At 30.2% G+C, this 19,943-nt stretch overlaps 10 protein-coding genes across 10 annotated transcripts; 5 read left to right on the top strand and 5 right to left on the bottom strand.

The window, feature by feature from the left end:
* Positions 1-44: 44 nt before the first annotated feature.
* l(2)09851 (WD repeat-containing protein 1 l(2)09851) lies at positions 45-2,102 on the top strand. The gene has a single exon (XM_027343804.2). It carries the CDS (start codon positions 45-47, stop codon positions 1,758-1,760), a length of 1,716 nt encoding a protein of 571 aa, XP_027199605.2. The 3' UTR covers positions 1,761-2,102.
* A 293-nt stretch (positions 2,103-2,395) lies between these two features.
* Positions 2,396-4,139, top strand: LOC113793743 (tubulin alpha chain). Its single transcript, XM_027343814.2, has one exon. It carries the CDS (start codon positions 2,598-2,600, stop codon positions 3,978-3,980), a length of 1,383 nt encoding a protein of 460 aa, XP_027199615.1. The 5' UTR covers positions 2,396-2,597; the 3' UTR covers positions 3,981-4,139.
* Positions 4,140-4,188: 49 nt separating this feature from the next.
* Positions 4,189-5,310, top strand: LOC142645218 (uncharacterized). Its single transcript, XM_075820966.1, has 2 exons — positions 4,189-5,111; positions 5,177-5,310. Exons 1-2 carry the CDS (start codon positions 4,674-4,676, stop codon positions 5,291-5,293), a joined length of 555 nt encoding a protein of 184 aa, XP_075677081.1. The 5' UTR covers positions 4,189-4,673; the 3' UTR covers positions 5,294-5,310.
* On the bottom strand, positions 5,281-6,613 carry Dph1 (diphthamide biosynthesis 1). The gene has a single exon (XM_027343846.2). The coding sequence runs from the start codon at positions 6,541-6,543 to the stop codon at positions 5,341-5,343; it is 1,203 nt and encodes a 400-aa protein (XP_027199647.2). The 5' UTR covers positions 6,544-6,613; the 3' UTR covers positions 5,281-5,340.
* A 21-nt stretch (positions 6,614-6,634) lies between these two features.
* Positions 6,635-7,535, bottom strand: LOC113793775 (uncharacterized). Its single transcript, XM_027343847.2, has one exon. It carries the CDS (start codon positions 7,533-7,535, stop codon positions 6,711-6,713), a length of 825 nt encoding a protein of 274 aa, XP_027199648.1. The 3' UTR covers positions 6,635-6,710.
* A 96-nt stretch (positions 7,536-7,631) lies between these two features.
* On the bottom strand, positions 7,632-8,658 carry LOC113793784 (uncharacterized). Its single transcript, XM_027343856.2, has one exon. The coding sequence runs from the start codon at positions 8,473-8,475 to the stop codon at positions 7,897-7,899; it is 579 nt and encodes a 192-aa protein (XP_027199657.1). The 5' UTR covers positions 8,476-8,658; the 3' UTR covers positions 7,632-7,896.
* Positions 8,659-8,760: 102 nt separating this feature from the next.
* On the bottom strand, positions 8,761-11,102 carry LOC113793780 (ribonuclease Z, mitochondrial-like). The gene is made up of 2 exons (XM_027343852.2): positions 10,799-11,102; positions 8,761-10,741 (listed from the first exon to the last, which is right to left on the bottom strand). Exons 1-2 carry the CDS (start codon positions 11,017-11,019, stop codon positions 8,776-8,778), a joined length of 2,187 nt encoding a protein of 728 aa, XP_027199653.2. The 5' UTR covers positions 11,020-11,102; the 3' UTR covers positions 8,761-8,775.
* A 90-nt stretch (positions 11,103-11,192) lies between these two features.
* Positions 11,193-12,512, bottom strand: Uba3 (Ubiquitin-like activating enzyme 3). The gene has a single exon (XM_027343854.2). The coding sequence runs from the start codon at positions 12,510-12,512 to the stop codon at positions 11,208-11,210; it is 1,305 nt and encodes a 434-aa protein (XP_027199655.2). The 3' UTR covers positions 11,193-11,207.
* Positions 12,513-12,641: 129 nt separating this feature from the next.
* On the top strand, positions 12,642-15,441 carry CstF64 (cleavage stimulation factor subunit 2 CstF64). The gene is made up of 4 exons (XM_075820965.1): positions 12,642-12,783; positions 12,842-14,876; positions 14,928-14,989; positions 15,049-15,441. Exons 1-2 carry the CDS (start codon positions 12,729-12,731, stop codon positions 14,041-14,043), a joined length of 1,257 nt encoding a protein of 418 aa, XP_075677080.1. The 5' UTR covers positions 12,642-12,728; the 3' UTR covers positions 14,044-14,876; positions 14,928-14,989; positions 15,049-15,441.
* A 496-nt stretch (positions 15,442-15,937) lies between these two features.
* ScsbetaA (Succinyl-coenzyme A synthetase beta subunit, ADP-forming) lies at positions 15,938-18,427 on the top strand. The gene is made up of 3 exons (XM_027343853.2): positions 15,938-16,937; positions 17,006-17,824; positions 17,904-18,427. Exons 1-3 carry the CDS (start codon positions 16,586-16,588, stop codon positions 18,065-18,067), a joined length of 1,335 nt encoding a protein of 444 aa, XP_027199654.1. The 5' UTR covers positions 15,938-16,585; the 3' UTR covers positions 18,068-18,427.
* The last annotated feature ends 1,516 nt before the right edge of the window (positions 18,428-19,943 follow it).

Below are 19,943 nucleotides of genomic sequence, written 5' to 3' on the forward strand. Positions count from 1 at the left end.
TTTACTAAAACATTTAAAATTAATTTAACTATAGTTCCATCAAGATGACCATATTATCAAATATCGATAATCATAATGAAGATGATGATGATGAAAGACAAGAATTGAATTCTGAAGAAAATATCGATATGGCAGCTAATAACAACAACGACGATAATGATGATGATAATAATGATAATGCTGATGAAGAATCATGTTCCTCCGATTCTGATTATCTAGATGATGAAGAAGATGATGATGATTATGATGATGATGAAAATAATAACAACGATGTTGATGATGATGATGATGATGACCAAAGTACAAATTCAACATCGAAACGAATATATGTACCAAATATGTCAAAATTATCGTCAACAGATAATGTTGAACAATTGGAATGTGATTATTCTGCTTATGTTCTTTATCATAAAGCTGAAACAGGATTTCCATGTCTTAGTTTTGATGTTATTGAAGATCAATTTGGTTCAGGTGAACAACGTACGCAAACATTTCCAATGACTACATATTTGGTTGCTGGTACACAAGCGGATAAAGATCATCATAATCGTTTGTTGGTAATGAAATTTTCCAATATGAATCCAATTAATAATAAAAAAGAAAAAGATGATGACGATGATGATGATGATGATGATGATGATGATGATGATGAAGAAACATTACCCGATTTATCTTGTACATCGATTCCACATTCCGGTTGTGTTAATCGTATCCGTTGTAGACAGATTGGTGACAAATTAATCGTTGCCAATTGGTCGGATCATGGTGCCGTACATTTATGGGATATGAGCGATGCATTAAAAGCATGTGATGATGATTCACAACGTATAGCCGATTTTAATAAACGAAATATTCATACAAAACCTATTTATTCATTTAATGGTCATCATTCATCTGGATTTGGTTTGGATTGGTCACCAGTTGATGATGGAAAATTAGCTACTGGTGATTCAAAAAAACATATTTTCATATGGAATGTTTCGAATGATGGCTGGAAAGTGGATCAATTACCATTAATTGGTCATGAATCATCAGTCGAAGATATACAATGGTCACCAAATGAATCAACAATATTAAGCTCTTGTTCTGTAGATCGTACTATTCGTATTTGGGATACTCGTAATCCACGTCATCAATCGGCTATTACTATTACGGATGCACATCAATCCGATGTAAATGTATTAAGCTGGAATCGGGTGGAAAAAGCATTCATATTATCAGGTGGTGATGATGGTGCTATTAAAGTTTGGGATCTACGGCAAGTACGTCGTCATTCTTCAATTAAAACATCGAATGGTGCATCATCAACATCAACAACAACGGCAAATGGTGGTTGTAAACCAGTGGCAACATTCAAACAACATAATGGACCAATTACATCGGTTGATTGGCATCGAACTGATGGTACAGTGTTTGCAGCAGCAGGTGAAGATAATCAGATAACACAATGGGATTTATCTGTTGAACCGGATGAACAACAACAACAACAAGATGATGAAAAAATATTGGCTAATAAACGACCTAAAATTGATACATCAATTACTGGTAATGATATTAGTAGTAGTAGTAGTGGTAATAATAAACAACCAAAAGAAATGGATGATGATGATGGAATTATTGGTAAACTACCACCACAATTATTATTCATACATCAAGGACAAAAAGAAGTAAAAGAAATACATTGGCATCCACAGATACCCGGATTATTGATCTCAACGGCTGCAACTGGTTTCGATATATTTCGTACAGTTTCCGTTTGATCAATCATTCAAATGATTTATCCGATTGATAATAATGATTCTTTAACCTTTCATTTTTTTATCAATTATCACAACGATATTCTAAATTACTTTTTTTTTTTTTGGTGGAAAAATTTTCAATTTAAGATGGACGTTATTGTTTGTTTGTTTGTTGTTTTATGTATGAGTGCTTGCTTGTATTTTTTTTATAAATCATTTTTTCTTTAAAAAAAAAGAAATTTAAAACCCCCCTATTAATCACATTATATTCGTAAATTATTCTATCTACTTTAATTCAATGGTTCAATAACATATTTTTTCAAAATAAAAAAAAAGAATGTTTGAATTTCAACAGAAACAGTATCCGTTTTGTCGTTTGAATTCGATTTTTTGATAATCATCATTTTTGATAAACTGAAACGTTGTCATCGAGCAAATGCAAATTAAACAGATTTTTTCTTTTTTTAAATAAAAAATACACATTGACGATACCAAGAAAAAAAAATTTGATATTGATAACAAACAGACTGGATGGAAATCTGTTGAATTCGATACTTTTTTTTTCTGGTGATTGATAACATTGAAAGCGAAAAAGAGAGAGAGAGAGAGAGAGTTGCCAGATTAGCAACCGACAAAATCGTTGGACGCGCCCTATTCGACGTTATTTTTTTCGTTGTTGTTGTTGTTTGATTGATTCAGTTTGTCGATTTTATGACCAATATCATTTTGTTTTCGGTTGTAATCGTTACTTTGTCAACCAAAAACTTAAATTTTTTTTTTTGAATTCATTTTTGTTGTTGTTGTTGTTTTTGTTGAAATTACTTGAATTTGAAGAATTTTTTTCAAGAAAACAAAAAAATGCGTGAATGTATATCATTACATGTTGGCCAAGCTGGTGTACAGATTGGTAATGCATGCTGGGAATTATATTGTCTTGAACATGGAATTCAACCGGATGGAATATTATCACCAATCGATTCAACAACAACAACAGAATCATCATTATCATCGAATGATTCATTTTCAACATTTTTCAATGAAACTGGTAGCGGTCATTATGTACCACGTTCAATTTATGTTGATCTTGAGCCAACGGTTGTTGATGAAGTACGTACAGGTGAATATCGTCGTCTATTTCATCCAGAACAATTAATAACTGGTAAAGAAGATGCTGCAAATAATTATGCACGTGGACATTATACTGAAGGCAAAGCATTAATTGAACCAGTTATGCAACGTATAGCTAAATTAGCTGAACAATGTTCCGGTTTACAAGGATTTCTTATATTTCATTCATTTGGTGGTGGTACTGGATCCGGTTTTTCATCATTATTAATGGAACGTTTATCTGTTGAATATGGTAAAAAATCTAAATTAGAATTTGCCATTTATCCGGCACCGGCTATTTCAACCGCTGTTGTTGAACCATATAATTCAATATTAACAACACATAATACACTTGAACATTCGGATTGTTCATTTATGGTCGATAATGAAGCTATTTATGATATTTGTCGTCGTAATCTAAATATTGAACGTCCATTATATATGAATCTAAATCGTATGATTGGACAAATTGTTTCATCAATAACAGCATCATTACGTTTTGATGGTGCATTAAATGTTGATTTAACTGAATTTCAAACCAATTTAGTACCATATCCACGAATACATTTTCCATTGGTTAGTTATGCACCGATTGTATCAAGTGAAAAAGCATATCATGAACAATTTAGTGTTGCCGAAATAACTGGTACTTGTTTTGAGCCATCAAATCAAATGGTTAAATGTAATACACGTAATGGTAAATTTATGGCATGTTGTTTACTTTATCGTGGTGATGTTGTACCAAAAGAAGTGAATGCTGCTATTGCAGCGATTAAAGCTAAACGTACTATACAATTTGTTGATTGGTGTCCAACTGGATTCAAAATCGGTATCAATTATCGTCCACCAACTGTTGTACCAAATGGTGATCAAGCTAAAGTTCAACGTGCTGTTTGTTTATTATCAAATACAACAGCTATTGCTGAAGCATGGTCAAGATTAAATCATAAATTTGATTTAATGTATTCAAAACGTGCATTTGTTCATTGGTATGTTGGTGAAGGTATGGAAGAAGGTGAATTTAGTGAAGCACGTGAAGATTTAGCTGCACTTGAACGTGATTATGAAGAAGTGGCTGCCGAATATAATGCCGATGATGATGATGATCATGATCAGGATGGTGAAGAATTTTGAGAATTTTTTTTTCAATTTCAATTTTCAATTTTAATTAGATTTATTTAGTTGAATAAACAAATAATATACAAATGTAGATCGAAATAGAACAACAACAACAACAAAAAAAACCTGAAAATATTTCTAATGAAAAAAAAATAAAGTTTTGCATCCTGAAAATCATTCATTTCAATCCTTTATTTTGGATGTTAGTACATTTATTTCGTAGACGATGATGATGATAACAGTCATTTTAATGAGAATTTTGTCTATGTACGGACTGTTTGACGACCCTTGGCCCTTTTGAAAGTTGTAGTCTACATTTTTGCATCATCAAGTTATGTTTACGCTCCAGTTTTTTTTCCCCGTTCGATTTAGTGTTTCAACTATGTTTGCTTGTTTTAAATGTAAATCAAGCAAGTTCATCATCATCTTTTTTTTCATATTATCAAGCTTTATTAGATGAATTCGTCAATTAGTTTTTCGGATTACTTCGATGGTGATGCAACAACGAAGATTTTTTTCCAAAATGATTTAATTGACTTCACCAATTCATCCAATTCCAGATGGTCTAGATTCATTGATTTGATTTTTTTTTCGGGTTGTTGTTGTTTTTTTGTTGATATAAAATGAAATCATTCGAATCTTGGCAATAGATGATATAGATCATTCATTTGGCTGAATGACGACGATGATCATGTTGATGATGATGAAATGGACGATTATAATAATAATAATAATCAGAATTGGATTCTACAATCATCAGCAAATAGGATAGGATTGCCTGTTGTTGATGATAATGAACAACGAATGGATTCTTGGCCAATTTCTCAACCACAACAACAGTATGTTACAGAAATTTTTGATTCAACAACAAATACAGTCAGTAGTAGTGATGATAGCTGGTCACAATATTCATCATCATTGAATTATTATCAAAATTGTTTATATGGTGGTCAGAATTTTGATTATCATCAAACAACAACAACAACAACAACTATGACAATGATGACAGATAATATTGATCAATCTAATAATCGACAATCACAACAACGATCATCATCATCTACCATACGTAATCGTGATTTAGCCAATGACCAAGAACGGAAACGAATGCATCGTTTAAATGATGCACTATTTCGACTTAAAGAGGTATGAAATTTTTTTTTTTGTTTACAGACAAAAAAAAACTAATTAATCATTTTAATTACGAATAGATGATACCGGATGAATTTCGACAAAAACAACGAATGTCCAAAGTACAGATATTACATTCGGCAATCGATTATATTCGATGTTTAGAAAATATTTTATATCAAAATGATAGAGAATGATTTTTATTTTTTAAAAATTTAAAATTTTCAAAAATAATTAAAAAAAACTAAATTATTTTTTCACATTGACAATCATTATGACATTTATGATTCGGTGTCCAATTACCAAGGCTTGATGTTGCATAAAAATCCATTGGATATTGATTTTTCAAATCAATTTCATTCGAATCAAGATTTTTGATAGCCGTACGAAATTCATATGGTGTTAATAATGGTTTGTCAACAAAATCTGCACCCCAATCAATGGATAAACGAGGACAGCCAATCTGTATCCAACATTCGATATTATCGCCACCAAGTTCATGTAACATTTTCGGATTGATTTCGGATATTGCAAACAAAAAAACAGATGATTGTATTGATTTTTTTCGTAATAAATTTTCTAAAGCATCGACAATTCGAAGACTACCTTGACGACCAAGTGTTCCGACTATAATTCCAATTGATTGATTATTACGTAAAACTTGTTCAGCACGTTCGATTGCTTGTGTTCGTTGTTTGATCATTTGATCATATTGATAATGTTCATGTGTCATATCTTTACTATATGGATCATAACGATAAGCTGGTAATTCAGGATTGGCAATCATTAATGCTTCTAAATGAAAACGACCATCAGCTATGAATATAATTGTATTTGCATCATTTGATTTTAATTTTGGTGCCGTACAGCCTAAAATTTCACCCGGTGTTAATGGACGTGATTGTGGAATATAAACATTGAATGAATATTTTTCTCGTAATTCTTTAGCGGCCAAATGCGTGGATCGTATAAACTGTATGGTCGATGCTAAACATATTTGATGTTCGGTGGGTGTAAAATTTTTAACAACTGTTTGAATAAAATGTAACAGATCAAATTTTATATCAACAAAAACATATAGTATTGATATTCCTGATGCCATTCGATTGATTGGCACCAAACATGAATGGCCATAATGCACGAGCATATCACAATCCATTTCACGTGCTTTCATATCATCTATACAACATGCACCATATGCAACATCGGCCATAATAATAAATTCAACATCATCCGTAAGAAATTCTCGTAATATATCGACAATAGGTATGGCAAAAATAAAAAGACCATCAGGAAATTGTAAACAAATACGTTTTGAACCATCACGTCGTATACGCCATATTGTTTTATGTATTTCGAAATTATAATTATCCGGTAAAAATTGTGCAATACGTTGATTAAGTATTGGATCATTGATTATTTCATCGGGAATTTGATTCGGTTTCATTATGGATGGTGAAAAATTGATGAGTGTTAAATGAAGAATTTTTAATTAAAATACCATGTGACAAACTATATTCATAGATGATGTTATTCCATTTAGTTTTGTAATTTTTTATTTTAGAAAAAGAATTCTGATAAAATATCATAGATAATATTTAGGATTAATTAGATTCACAATAGATTGATAATACGAGATATATGACCAATTTTTAAATGTATACGATCGATACGAATAAACAAGATTCGATCATCATCTTCATCATTGAAATAATTTTGATTCAATTTATCACAAATTTTTTGAGCTTCATCAACATGTTCGGGCGTAAACCAAGCTATACTTGTATGATATATGAATTTTTCGAGTTGACTATCATCTACTGGAACAATTTCGGATCGATATTTACGAATGATATGATGTATTGATTTGATTAAAACACGATTTGGTGCCAATGGTGAATGAAGTTTTTTCAGACTAATTTCATTGTCACCCATTTCATTATCAATATCATCGTCAGAATGAGTTTGACAAATGGCTAAAAAATATCGACTTTTATCACTATTTGGTAGAATTCGAACGTTATTCAAACAAAGCGAAAATGATTCAAATGATTTGATCAATTCGGATAATTGACAAAGTAATGGTTCAATTTGATGATATTGTACAGCATAATGTCCATATACGAAAGAAATGTGCCATTCATTTTCGAAATTAAGCCATTTTTCTACAAATTGTTGACGAATTTCTTGTAGAATTTCTGTATTATCATCCAAATGATAATAGATATGTATGACAAATTGATTTCGTATATTTGGAAATATTCTTGAACGTTTTTCAATAGAATCATCATGTGATTGGTTTTGATTATCATCATTTCGCGATGATTCATTGAATAGAGACAAATTCTTCACTGATGGTAACATTGCCTTTTTCGAACGATAGAAAAAATCTGCATGTGATAAAATCTCGAAAACAAAATTGTCACTATTTATATCCATATACAAACATTCCGATTTCTATATCTACTCAACGAGTAAATGAATCCGAAAAAAAAATTCGAAATTGGCCGGAAATTATAATTTGGAAAACAAAAATTGATTCTTTTAAATTTTTTATTTTATTTAAAGTTTTTTTTTGTTCAACTAGTATTTAACGGAAAAAACTATTTAGATATTCTTCAAAATGTTTTGTTAGGCGAGAATTCCTGTATGTTTTTTGTATATAATTTTTTGTTTGTATACAGGAAAATGAACTGGTTTCATTTCACAACACGATTGCCTACTTTTTTACATTGACTTTTTTTCAAAACAATGTTGAATTTTCAATGGTGGTTATTTTTTTTTAAATATAGAAAAAAAATCAATGATGACCTTCAGTATGATGATCATCATGATGTTCAAGCTCCGAATAAACTTCTTCTTTAATTTGTATATAATTCAATAGATCACGTGGTGTATTGAGTTTTTCGGCATCGGCATCAGGTATTTCGAAATGAAATTCATCTTCAATAGCCATTATTATCTCTACATGATCCAATGAATCCAGTCCCAAATCTTTGTAGAAATGTGAATCAATTGTTAATTTATCTGGATCAATTTTATCGTATAACCTTAATACCAACATTATACGTTCACGAATAAAATCAACAGTCAATGTTGGTTTATGAACATTACGTTTAATCATCATCATCATCATTGGTTTAGTTTGATCCATATTTGTATTCAATTGTTTATTATGGCTATTATATGATGACCAAGTTGACATCAACATCATTGGTGAATAATTTTGTACGGAACGATAATTGATTGATAATGGTGTTATCAATGATTGTTGTTGATTATTCGGTTTTATTGGCAACCAAAATCTGGACATCATTGATGATTGTGATCCTAATGGCAATGGCTGTGATCGTAGAATCCAACGTATCGATTGTGCCATTTTTTTTGAAATGATTTAATTTTTTTTAAATAACGATATGATAATTATTTTTTAAAATTGAAAATTGATCCAATCCTCAATATTTCACAACACATCAGATGATCTTGGCCTTTTTCTTTCTTTTTTTTCACTTTCACATTTGCCTGTACAAACGAACAAACGAATGAGACACAAACACGAGAGAAAAAAAGAAAACACACACACACTCGTGTGTCCATTCATTAAGAATGTTACGGAATTTTTTTTTCAAAAATTTTTAATTTAATTTTTAATTTTTAATTTTCAACAAAAAAAATAATATTAGGAAAATTCTTCCGATAATAATTTACGTTTATTATTACGTTTCGAAACAACATTCTGCATTCGTTGTATTTCTTCATCAAATAATAATTCCAATGGATATTTTAATCGTGCAGCATTGGCTAAATTTTCGAATGAAATTTGCATAAAATCAAATGCAATAACAACTTGTTTTTCAATATAATTTGCCAATAATTCATCATTAATTAGATTGATTGGTGCCATTTTTGCATAACGTTGTGAAAAATGTGTCAACACTGTATATTTTGCATCAATTTTTCGTCCAACATTTATTGCCTGTGATATTGTTGAATGTCGTTTATATTCAGCTTCTTGCCAAAGATCATCATTCATTGTTGCTTCATGTATTAACATATCACAATTTTTACCAATATAATCAAATGAATCTGAATACATTGAATCACCGGAATAGGCAAATTTTTTACCACAATTTGTTTCAAATATAATACCATAACTTTCAAAACAATGTGGAACTAATACGGTTGCCATTTCTTTTAAATCAATTTGTTGTAATAATTTTTGTTTTTCTTCATTTTGATTTAATTTTTTTGTTATCTTATCGAATGATAATGTTTCACATGCAATTCCACAAAAACCTTTGGAAATATTTTCAAAATTTTGATCAAAATAATTAAGAAATGATAGAATTGAATATGGTGCAATAATCCATAATGGTTTTGATTGATCAGATAATTTTAAACGTTCTTTTATCAATTTAATAAGACCAAAATGATGATCAGCATGATAATGTGTAATGAACACAACATTAATACGTTGTAGTGTTTGACGATAATGATCATGACCAAAAAATCGAATCATTTGTAAAATAGTTGATTCACCACAATCCAATAGAATAGATTTTCCCTCATTTAAATTGACTAATATACCACTGGTATTACGTTGTTTACCCGGTGAACTGGAACCGGTTCCAAGAAATAATACATTCGGATATGACATTTGTTGTTGATTTTTTATTGTCAATGTTTTATATTCATTAAGACGATCTTTAAATTCTTGTTGTTCAAGAATTTCTTCATGAATTTTTTTCACATCTAACCAACAACAATTTGAATCAAGAATTTCAAATTTTTTTCTTGGTCGTATTTGATATGTAAATAAATTTGGTATATTTTCAATAATTTTTTTACATTCAAAATTGAATTTTTCATCAGTAGCAATACAAGATTGTCGTTCGGATAATGATCGAAATATTTCATTATCAAGTAGATTTAATTTGATTTGTAATTCAGTTGATGAAATTAGACCAAGATCATAACAAGAATTTTCATTTAGAATTAAATGCTTAACATTTGAATCGAATGTTTTCAACCAGTTCTGATAATTGGAATTATTGGCAATCATAGCTGGTGTCATATGAACAACTAATTCAATCTGTTTTCCTTTTACATATGGGTTGAAATTTTCAATTTTTTGATAAAAATCATTCAGATAATCGGATTGTGGACATTCTAATATCACAATAGCTGCACCAGGTTCAGGTGGTCCAACAACATCATTTGGCTGAATAATTTTACCATCGATTTCAATTGTTTCACCATTTTTTAATGCAGCAAATTTCGGACCCGGTGGAATGTTTAATTGTTTACATTTATCAATCAATAATCTTCCGATTTTATCTTTGGCAATAAGAATATATGCTGTCGATTCTTTATATGATAATGAACGGATGAGAAAATCATCATCATCGATTAAATCGATGACCGTATCAACATTATCGGTTATAACATGTTGAAGTTCAACTTTACTTGCTGATTGTAGGAATTGTCGATACATTTGTATGATCTTTGCAAATCGTTTTGAACCATGAAATCTGAATTGATTTTTTATCTCGGCAACCGTCAATACAAGACCGAAAAAACCTGACCAATTTTCATATGAAGTACCAGTGAAAAATATGTTTTGAAGTTTGCCCAATTTCAAATATCTTTTGAATGATAAAAACCAAAAAAAATAATTCAATTACAGAATTAATTAAACATACTTATTATGTTCGATGATCATTCTTTGTGTACCTTCACCACAATTAAATAGGTAATTAATTTTATCCGACGTAACAATTAATGATGGTTGCATCATAGCACCATTTCCCATAACAATCATATTAATACGAGCTGATACATTATTGCTTAACATTTTACGATAATTATTTTGTACAATAGTACGTGAAGATAAAAAACGAGATAAACGATAAACAATTGACATGGAAAATTAATTTTTTAATTTCAAACTTTCAATCCACAGAATAATTCTTCACATGAATTAAACACACACACACATGATTCACGTGATATGAATCCAAATAGAAATTTTACGTTTAGATTGAAATAGTTGACATTCGAATATCAAATCAAAAAAAAAAAAGATTTTAATTTGAAAAAAGAAAAATTTTCTCAAACATAATTAATTACAAATTTTTTCATTAAATTATTATCAATAGCAACAATTAATTGTCCATCATCAATCATTAATTGTGGTAATGTTTTGAGTAAATTTTTTTCAGTTTGTTCAGCTAAACTTGCCATATATAATGTTTGATCGGAATCATTTTTCATAATTGTTCGTATTGATATAGATGTTTTAGACATTTGATAATCCAATACAAGTTGATCAATTAGATTATCTAAAGTTAATTTTTTTGAAGAAATTTTTAATGGTATTGGTAATGGACCACAAATAGTACAATCACGTTTACGTTCTGCTGCATATGTATACGTATAGATTCCATCAGAATTATTCAGTACAAGATAATTATTAAGAAATGGTGCAGCTGCAGTCATTAATTTAAATACTTCAGTACAACAAGCAGCAGCAATAATTGCATTAGTCGATGCTACGGCAGGTATTATATGTTTGACTACACCTTGTGTTAGTCGATAGGTAACACCTTCGATACCGAATTCAATGGCACGATCCATAGCATGTTCATATACCCATTGTAGATGTGCCGGATCATCACCATCTAATTCTATTTCACCAAATGGACAATCACGATTCCATTGAATAAGTTTAACGTATTCGATGCAATGTTCCGGAAGTCTTGGCCGATGTGTTAATGTACAAAGTGGATAGGTAATCTGTGGTGGATATAGATCCAACATACATTCAACACAAGGATTATCAGCACTTGGTATAATAACACGAAAATTTCCTTTAAAACCTTCGGTTCCACCATCTACTAATGGAATAATATTGATCATTTCGGCCGGGTTTTCGGGCGATGGTTGCAATAATCCAAATAGCATGGTATTTAGCCAACTTCTTGGACCAATAGCATCTAAACCACTTACAATTACATTAAATTGATAATAAAATTGTGGATCTTTTTCTTCAATTTTACAGAAATGAGCCGTAACATTACAGCCGGCAACACGTTTATTAATGAATTCGGCAGCCACCACTGCTTTACTACGGCCAACATCTTTGGTACGGAATAAAAATTGACGATTTAGATTCGACATTTCGATCGTATCACAGTCAATAACATGAATATCAACAAAACCCATCATGGCTAAATCTTTAAGCATTTCACAACCAAGACCACCGGCACCAACAACAAGAATTTTTGCTTCTTGTAATATGGTTAGACCGGCTGTTGAATCAAATCCAGCCTGAACAAATGGGCCAGTTCGGGAAAGAACTTTGTTTAAATGATTCCATTGTCGTCGCGTTGATGATGAAACTGGATCAATTTCCATTTTTTTTCGGAAAATCAAAATTTGAATCAACAAAGAAAAAAAATGATGATGAGCTTAACTCAAAACATTCTTTGAAATCAATTTTGGACGTTGTATATGAATGAATTTGGCTATAAAACGGGCATGATTCGAGTTTTTTATTCTTTGATTTGGATCATCATCATCATTCCTTTTTGAATCAAAATTTGAATATTTTTTTCAGTAATAAAAAAAATAATGTCAAACATTTCACAACAAGCTACAAATGAACGATCACTTCGTTCGGTTTTCGGTAAGTTTTAATGATTATTTTTCAATCGATTATTTTTCATTTATTGTTGTCATAATAGTTGGTAACATTCCATACGATGCAAGTGAAGAAAAACTAAAGGAAATCTTTTCTGAAGTTGGTCCGGTAATTAGTTTTAAATTAGTCTATGATCGTGAATCGGGTAAACCAAAAGGATATGGTTTTTGTGAATATCGTGATCAAGAAACTGCATTATCGGCTATGCGAAATCTAAATTCCTATGAATTAAATGGCCGTAATCTTCGTGTGGATACGGCCACAAATGAACGTTTTAAAGAAGAGATAAAAAATCTACAAATGTCATTATCGGGATCAACATTTGAATCACCATATGGACAAGAAGTTGAACCGGATAAAGCACCCGAACAAATAGCAAAAGTGGTCAGTTCATTACCACCGGAACAAATGTTTGAAATTGCTAAACAAATGAGACATTGTGTTCTTACAAATCCAAATGAAGCACGAAATATGCTTCTACAGAATCCACAATTAGCTTATGCATTACTTCAGCTATTAGTTGTAATGCGTGCTATCGATGTTCAAACCGCTTCATCTATTCTATACAAACCAAATCCACCACCAATACCAATTCAACCGGCGGCAAATATTCAACCGGGAATGCCACCAGCTGCACATATGGCTATGCCGATGTCACAACAACCATCAATGTTACATCCAAGTATTTTTGATCCAAGTATTGTAGCTAATGTACAACAACCACAATCGATGGCTCAAAATCCATTTGATCCACGATTAGATCCACGTCTTCGACAGCAACAACAACAACAAGTTCAACCACCTACCGAAGCATTTGATCCACGAATTGTTCAACAGCCAACACAAACTGTGGCTGCTTCAGTTCAACCTCCATTAGATCCACGATTACGTGTACAAATGCCTACAGCAACATCCGCTACCGTTACTCCTGTAGTGGCACAAAATTCTCGTGGACCACCATCTGGTCCGATAAGACCTACAGCAGGCGTCATATTCAATCAACATTCATCAGCTGCAACAGCTCAAGTTCCAACATCAAATCAACCACAAGCATCATCATCATCATCTACATCATCATCAACATCATCATCGACAATACAAACAGCTAATCAATCAGAACAGGAAAAAGCACAATTAATTATGCAAGTTTTATCATTATCTGATCAACAGATAAATATGTTACCAGCTGATCAACGACAATCGATATTAATGTTACGACAACAATTACAGCAACAAAATAAATGAAAATGATCAAAATTTATCAATCACTTTACACATCATAATCGATAATAGTAATTGATTTTTTTTTTTTTTAATATGATCAAATTACCTATTTTGTGTGCTTGTGTGTGTGTATTATTATTATTATCATCATCATTAATAAGAAATAAAATTAATAATTATTATGATTAACTTTTTATGATGTCTGCCTGTTTGTCCCAGGCAGAAATTTGTCTCTTAAAAAACAGTTCTAAACTGTATAACTATTGAAAACTCTTAAAAAAAATATTACGATTTTGAATTTTTATTAAAAAACTATGAAAATTAAAAACTGTTAAAAAGTTATTATCAAAGTCAGTTCTTTTTATGCACAGTCACATATTTCATGAATTATACAAAATAAAATTGCACGTGGAAAATTTTTTCATGCTCGCATCAAATATTGAAAATTTTTCTAAGTCAGAATTTAACTTGTAAAAATTTTCAAAATCAGAATTGAAATTGAAAAATTCTTTAAATCGGAATTCAAATTGAATAATTCTTTGAATACGAATCCATCGTGAAGAATTTTCAAACTTGAATCCGAATTCCAACTGAAAATTTTTCAAGTCAAATTTCAACTCTGAAAAATTTTTCAAAGTCCGATTTCGACATAGAAAATTTCTCCAAGTTCGACTTCAACTTATAAAATTTTTCTAGGTCAAAGTCAGACTTGGAAAATTATCATTATTTGTTTGATGTCCGAGAATACATAACAATTGGCTGTTCTGTTATAAGTCCCTTTTCCGCTTTTGTTCTTTATGGCTATTGATCAATCTGTTTTGAATGGGTGATATCTTTAATTTTTATGCCATTAAGTAAGTAAAAATGCTATGTTGTTCACAATACTCAATCTCTTTTTGCCCAAGTTTCAGTATTCTGTCCAATAATCCATGTCGAATCATTTACAAAACAATCAAAAACAATACAGGTATAAATCTAAGAATGAATGAATTTTCTTCGTTTGCTAATACAATTTTTAATCTTCAGCCAAATTCAAAACTTATCAAATTTTATATCGGAAACAAATTACAATCCAAATGATGATACAGAAAGCTTTTCTGTCTGATAATGGATTCAACTCATTGTTTGCAATAATCGGAAAAAGTGGTCAAGGAATCGGGACAAATGCATTAAGATGGGCATGAAATTGTCTATAATCAAAAAGAATATGAACAATTCACTCGATTGATTGAAACGATATTTGAAAATATTTGGCTACAGAAAAAGCTAACATTTTGTGAGCGTTGGATTTAGATGATATTGAGAGCCAATGTTGAATCGAAAAGTCAATTTTGTTAATTACTGTATTTTTTTGAATTGTACAATTTTATTATGATTTTTTTGATTTAAAAATAAAAATTGATATTCTTAACCGATCAATTAGCTTGAATAATTAATTAAGAATCAAGGGATTTAAATTTTGGACCGGTAAAACCCCCATTTCGGTTCATTCGGAAAACTCTTAAAAAACTGTTTTAAACTTCGAAAAATCGTGCGTTTTTTAAGACTCTGAGAATGGTGTTTTAAGAGTTAACGATTTACTGTTCTGCGACTGTTTTTCAAGAGAAAAATTTCTGCCAGGGGTGTACCCAATATCAAAAAAAAGTGTTTAATTTTCATTTTAAAAAACGAATAACGTTTATTTTTATATAAAACTGATGATGATAATATACCGTTATACTAGTTGGCAACATTAACCGATTCCATATAACAAGATATAGAAATTGACTTTGTCACCTTTGATTATTATACATCACCATCAAATCTAATAATGATACTGGTAATGGTTATAGTATTAGTATAGTTGATGATAAATTTTTTGTTGTTAATTTAGCTTGTATGATTTGTGGTAGGTGGTGTTAAGACACAACAAACATTTATACATACGAATCATCAGGAAAAGATTGTTTTAAAAAAAAGAAATTTCAATGTTTTTTGCCGTTGCTTGCTTTGATTGTGGCATGGATTTTTATTTTTCATCATTATTCAGTGTGTACGCATGTACTCAGATTGTTTTCGTTTCGTTCGCGTTTTTTTTTGTTGTTTCTTGTTGGCCATTCAATATTCGATACATATGTTGTTTTTTTTTGCTGGGTGACACAAAAAAAATAAAACAAATTCCCCACTAATGTCACTGAGTTCAATTGAATAATTTCATTCTTCGTTCTTTTTTTTGTTTGGTGTTGGGCTAATTGTTGATAGATGTTTATACAGATGTTTGTTTTCAACTGTTTAGGAAGAGCAATGTTTTATAATTCTGTGAATTGATTTTTTTTCATTGTATTTGCTAAATTCGGTGATTTATTTTTATTGAATCGGAATTTTTTTCGAAAGAATTTTAAAGAACAAAACGAAAAAAATATAAATAAATCGAAATCATTTATCCAAGTATCGATTGCTATTCGATTCGAACGAAAAATTTTTATATTCGTCCATCATTTAATCTTATTTTTTTTGTATTTTGATTGTTTTGTTCTTTTTTGAAAATCATAATCATAATCTAAATTGAAAAGAAGAAAAAAAAATGTTACGATCATTAAGAAATAAATTTGTTTTGGCTAAACAAATAGCCAATGCTGCAAATAATAATGGAACAGGTGGTAATCGTGTTGGACGAAGATTCTTAAATGTTCATGAATATGTTGCAATGGAAATATTACAGAATGGTGGTGTTAAAGTGCCAAGATTTGGTGTGGCCAGTACACCTGAAGAAGCTGTTGAAATATCGAAACGTTTAGGTGAAAATGATTTTGTTGTCAAAGCACAAGTATTGACTGGCGGTCGTGGCCGTGGACATTTCAGTAGCGGTCTAAAAGGTGGTGTTAAATTAGTTTATACACCTGAAGAAGTTCGAGAAGTTGCGTCAAAAATGTTGGGTGAGTTTTTTTTGAATTTGATGTAATTGATTAATTGGGTTTGTTTTTTCAATTCTGACATAAAATAGGACACAGTTTAATTACGAAACAAACAGGTGAAAAAGGAATGATATGTAATAAGGTTATGATTGTCGAACGTCTTTATCCAAGACGTGAATATTATTTTGCCATTATGTTGGAACGTGCCTATCAAGGTCCAGTGATTATTGCATCAAGTCAAGGTGGTATGGCTATCGAAGATGTTGCTAAAGAATCACCTGAAGCTATTATTACAATGCCTGTTGATATTGTAAATGGTCTTTCGTTAGAAATGGCCATGGATGTTGTACGTAAAATAGGTTTTCATCCTAATAGTCATGAACATGCTGCCCAATTATTGATAAATTTATATAAATTATTTCTGGATAAAGATGCCTCTATGATCGAAATTAATCCAATGATTGAAGATTCAAATGGTCAGGTTTTATGTATCGATGCTAAATGTCGTTTTGATGATAATGCTGAATTTCGACAAAAGGATATTTATGAACAAAAAGATACAACACAAATTGATGTACGTGAAGTTGAAGCACAGGCTGCAAATTTAAATTATATTTCATTGGATGGTGATATTGGTTGTTTAGTTAATGGTGCCGGTTTAGCTATGGCTACAATGGATATTATCAAACTACATGGTGGTAGTCCGGCTAATTTTCTTGATGTTGGTGGTGGAGCAACAGCACAACAAGTCAAAGAAGCATTTCGTATTATTTCATCCGATTCCAAAGTGCAAGCTATTCTGGTCAATATATTCGGTGGTATAATGCGTTGTGATGTTATTGCCGAAGGTATTATTGCTGCCGCACAAACACTTAAGCTAAAAATTCCTATTGTTGTACGTTTACAAGGTAATTTAATCATTTTATATCTATCTTTTCGATTCATTTATTGTTTTATTTTTTTTCATTTAATCAAATAACCAAATAGGTACAAATGTTGATGATGCAAAAGCATTAATTGCATCATCAAATCTTCGTATTTTGGCTTGTGATAATTTAGAAGAAGCGGCAAAAATGGTTGTGAAAATGTCGGCAATTATTGGATTGGCAAGATCAGCATCGGTTGATGTTAATTTTGAATTGCCAATCTAAAGAAAAAAAATATTGTTAAAGAATAATTTAAAAATTCAAGATATTCATGGCAAACTACGACATATATACCAACACACACAAACATTTATCATCCCACCAAAACAACACTGATTGATTTCAATTCGATTCGAAGAATTCTGATTCGATTCTGTTCGAAACATCTATCCCAAAACCTCTCACAAACCTTTGACTTATGAATTATGTTTGATTATTATTTGTTTTTTTTTCATTGTTTTATTCTTTTAATAAAAAAAAAATATCCTACAAATCATTCACATACATACATGCACACACACACTGACTAGATTTTGGATTGAAATCTTTTGTTTGCTTATTATTATTTGATTATTTTAATTATCATTATCATCATTGTTGTTGTTGTTGTTCACTTGTATCCTGAAACAAGCAAAAAAAATTGTCAAATTATAAATTATTTTATCAAATTTCAAAAAAAAATGAATAAATTTTTTTTCAAAAAACAAACAAAATTGAAAATATATTCTCATTACAAAAACGTACATTTTGTACGGAACATGGATTGTGGAAGTAAATGGAGCACAAAAGAATAAATGTTTTTCGTGTTCGAATTTCGAACACGAAAAAAGTAAAAAATTTTCCTCGAAATCATTTGACCATTAATTTAATTCTTAGATTTCTCTTTTTGAACAAAATGTTATTCTCGATGTTTTTTTTCCGTTTTGTTGTCGTTGTTGTTGTTTTTGTTTGAATGATCCGATAATTTTGTAAAATAAAAGAAGCATGAAAATTATACATCATCATCATCATCATCATAGTAAGCATCATTTGAACACATTTCCTGTCTGACAAGAACTCTTGTTGTTTACTTTACTGATGACCAGGAAAATCTTGTTTTGTTTTATCATCATCATCATCATCAAAAAATCATTTGGGTATATTATGTATACAGTGTTCTTGAAATGACAAGACGATTTTTTTTCCATACGAAACAACCACCCTATATGTTTCAGAAAAAAAAATCCGGTTCATACTATTTACGGTACTGATAATATCATATATAGAAATGGAATAAAATTCAAGAAATATCTCAAGAATAATAATAATTCTTTCGTTAAATGTTTTTCCATTCATTCATTTAATATATAAACATTGTATATTTTAATCAAAATAATAATAACAATGATGGAAATGAAAACAAAACAAAACATTCTGGTTTTTCGGTTTGTTTTGTTTTGTTCGGTTTTTTTACGGCTGGATCCACACACTAAACGCCCACTCATCAATAATAGCAACCATAATATATTCGAATGTTGATGATGATGATGATGGTAATGGATTCTATATTCTATCTCTATTCGATTACAATTTATAAACATAAAACAAAACGAATGATAAAAAAAGAAATTGTATTTATAATTTTAGTTACAAACAATCACTGTTGTGGAATGAAATTTTTCGTTTTGTTTTTTTCTTATGAATCCAAAAACAACAAGATTTGAAGGTTTGAATTCGATTTTTTATAAAAAAATTTTTTTGGGTTAACTTGAATTTGATGAAGTGGAATATGGGCAGTGAAGCTTACATTTCAACCGGCGACAAACAAAATTATGCCAAAAAAAGCGAAGTTTGTTTAAAAATTTTGTTTTTCTCATATCATGGTTGAAGAATTTTATGGTACAATCCGGTTTTTCAACATTAATTACCATCATCATTAAGACATCCAGAAGAAAAAAAGTATTTCACAAAAATATACGGGAATTCACTATATTCATCACAACAGCAAAACAACAAACAAAAAAAATTTCCATTTCAACTCAACTGTGACTGTGGTTTATCAAGAATATTGAGTATATTTTGTTTCTTTCAAATATTCTGTGACCATCATCATCATCATTAT

This window comes from Dermatophagoides pteronyssinus, unplaced genomic scaffold, assembly GCF_027571235.1.
Source record: "Dermatophagoides pteronyssinus isolate colony J.1.1.1.1 unplaced genomic scaffold, Derpt_VIB-CSIC_2022.12 sq0008, whole genome shotgun sequence".
NCBI lineage: Eukaryota > Metazoa > Arthropoda > Arachnida > Sarcoptiformes > Pyroglyphidae > Dermatophagoides > Dermatophagoides pteronyssinus.

What these genes read in the sequence shown, in the direction of transcription:
- LOC113793743 (XM_027343814.2), top strand. Translation starts at nt 2,598, where the DNA reads ATGCGTGAATGTATATCATTACATGTTGGCCAAGCTGGTGTACAGATT.
- LOC142645218 (XM_075820966.1), top strand. Translation starts at nt 4,674, where the DNA reads ATGGACGATTATAATAATAATAATAATCAGAATTGGATTCTACAATCA. An exon ending in CACTATTTCGACTTAAAGAG is followed by an intron (nt 5,112 to 5,176) that starts GTATGAAATTTT and finishes AATTACGAATAG; the next exon opens with ATGATACCGGATGAATTTCG.
- Dph1 (XM_027343846.2), bottom strand. Translation starts at nt 6,543, where the DNA reads ATGAAACCGAATCAAATTCCCGATGAAATAATCAATGATCCAATACTT.
- LOC113793775 (XM_027343847.2), bottom strand. Translation starts at nt 7,535, where the DNA reads ATGGATATAAATAGTGACAATTTTGTTTTCGAGATTTTATCACATGCA.
- LOC113793784 (XM_027343856.2), bottom strand. Translation starts at nt 8,475, where the DNA reads ATGGCACAATCGATACGTTGGATTCTACGATCACAGCCATTGCCATTA.
- LOC113793780 (XM_027343852.2), bottom strand. Translation starts at nt 11,019, where the DNA reads ATGTCAATTGTTTATCGTTTATCTCGTTTTTTATCTTCACGTACTATT. An exon ending in ATGATCATCGAACATAATAA is followed by an intron (nt 10,742 to 10,798) that starts GTATGTTTAATT and finishes ATCATTCAAAAG; the next exon opens with ATATTTGAAATTGGGCAAAC.
- Uba3 (XM_027343854.2), bottom strand. Translation starts at nt 12,512, where the DNA reads ATGGAAATTGATCCAGTTTCATCATCAACGCGACGACAATGGAATCAT.
- CstF64 (XM_075820965.1), top strand. Translation starts at nt 12,729, where the DNA reads ATGTCAAACATTTCACAACAAGCTACAAATGAACGATCACTTCGTTCG. An exon ending in ATCACTTCGTTCGGTTTTCG is followed by an intron (nt 12,784 to 12,841) that starts GTAAGTTTTAAT and finishes TTGTCATAATAG; the next exon opens with TTGGTAACATTCCATACGAT.
- ScsbetaA (XM_027343853.2), top strand. Translation starts at nt 16,586, where the DNA reads ATGTTACGATCATTAAGAAATAAATTTGTTTTGGCTAAACAAATAGCC. An exon ending in AGTTGCGTCAAAAATGTTGG is followed by an intron (nt 16,938 to 17,005) that starts GTGAGTTTTTTT and finishes GACATAAAATAG; the next exon opens with GACACAGTTTAATTACGAAA. An exon ending in TATTGTTGTACGTTTACAAG is followed by an intron (nt 17,825 to 17,903) that starts GTAATTTAATCA and finishes ATAACCAAATAG; the next exon opens with GTACAAATGTTGATGATGCA.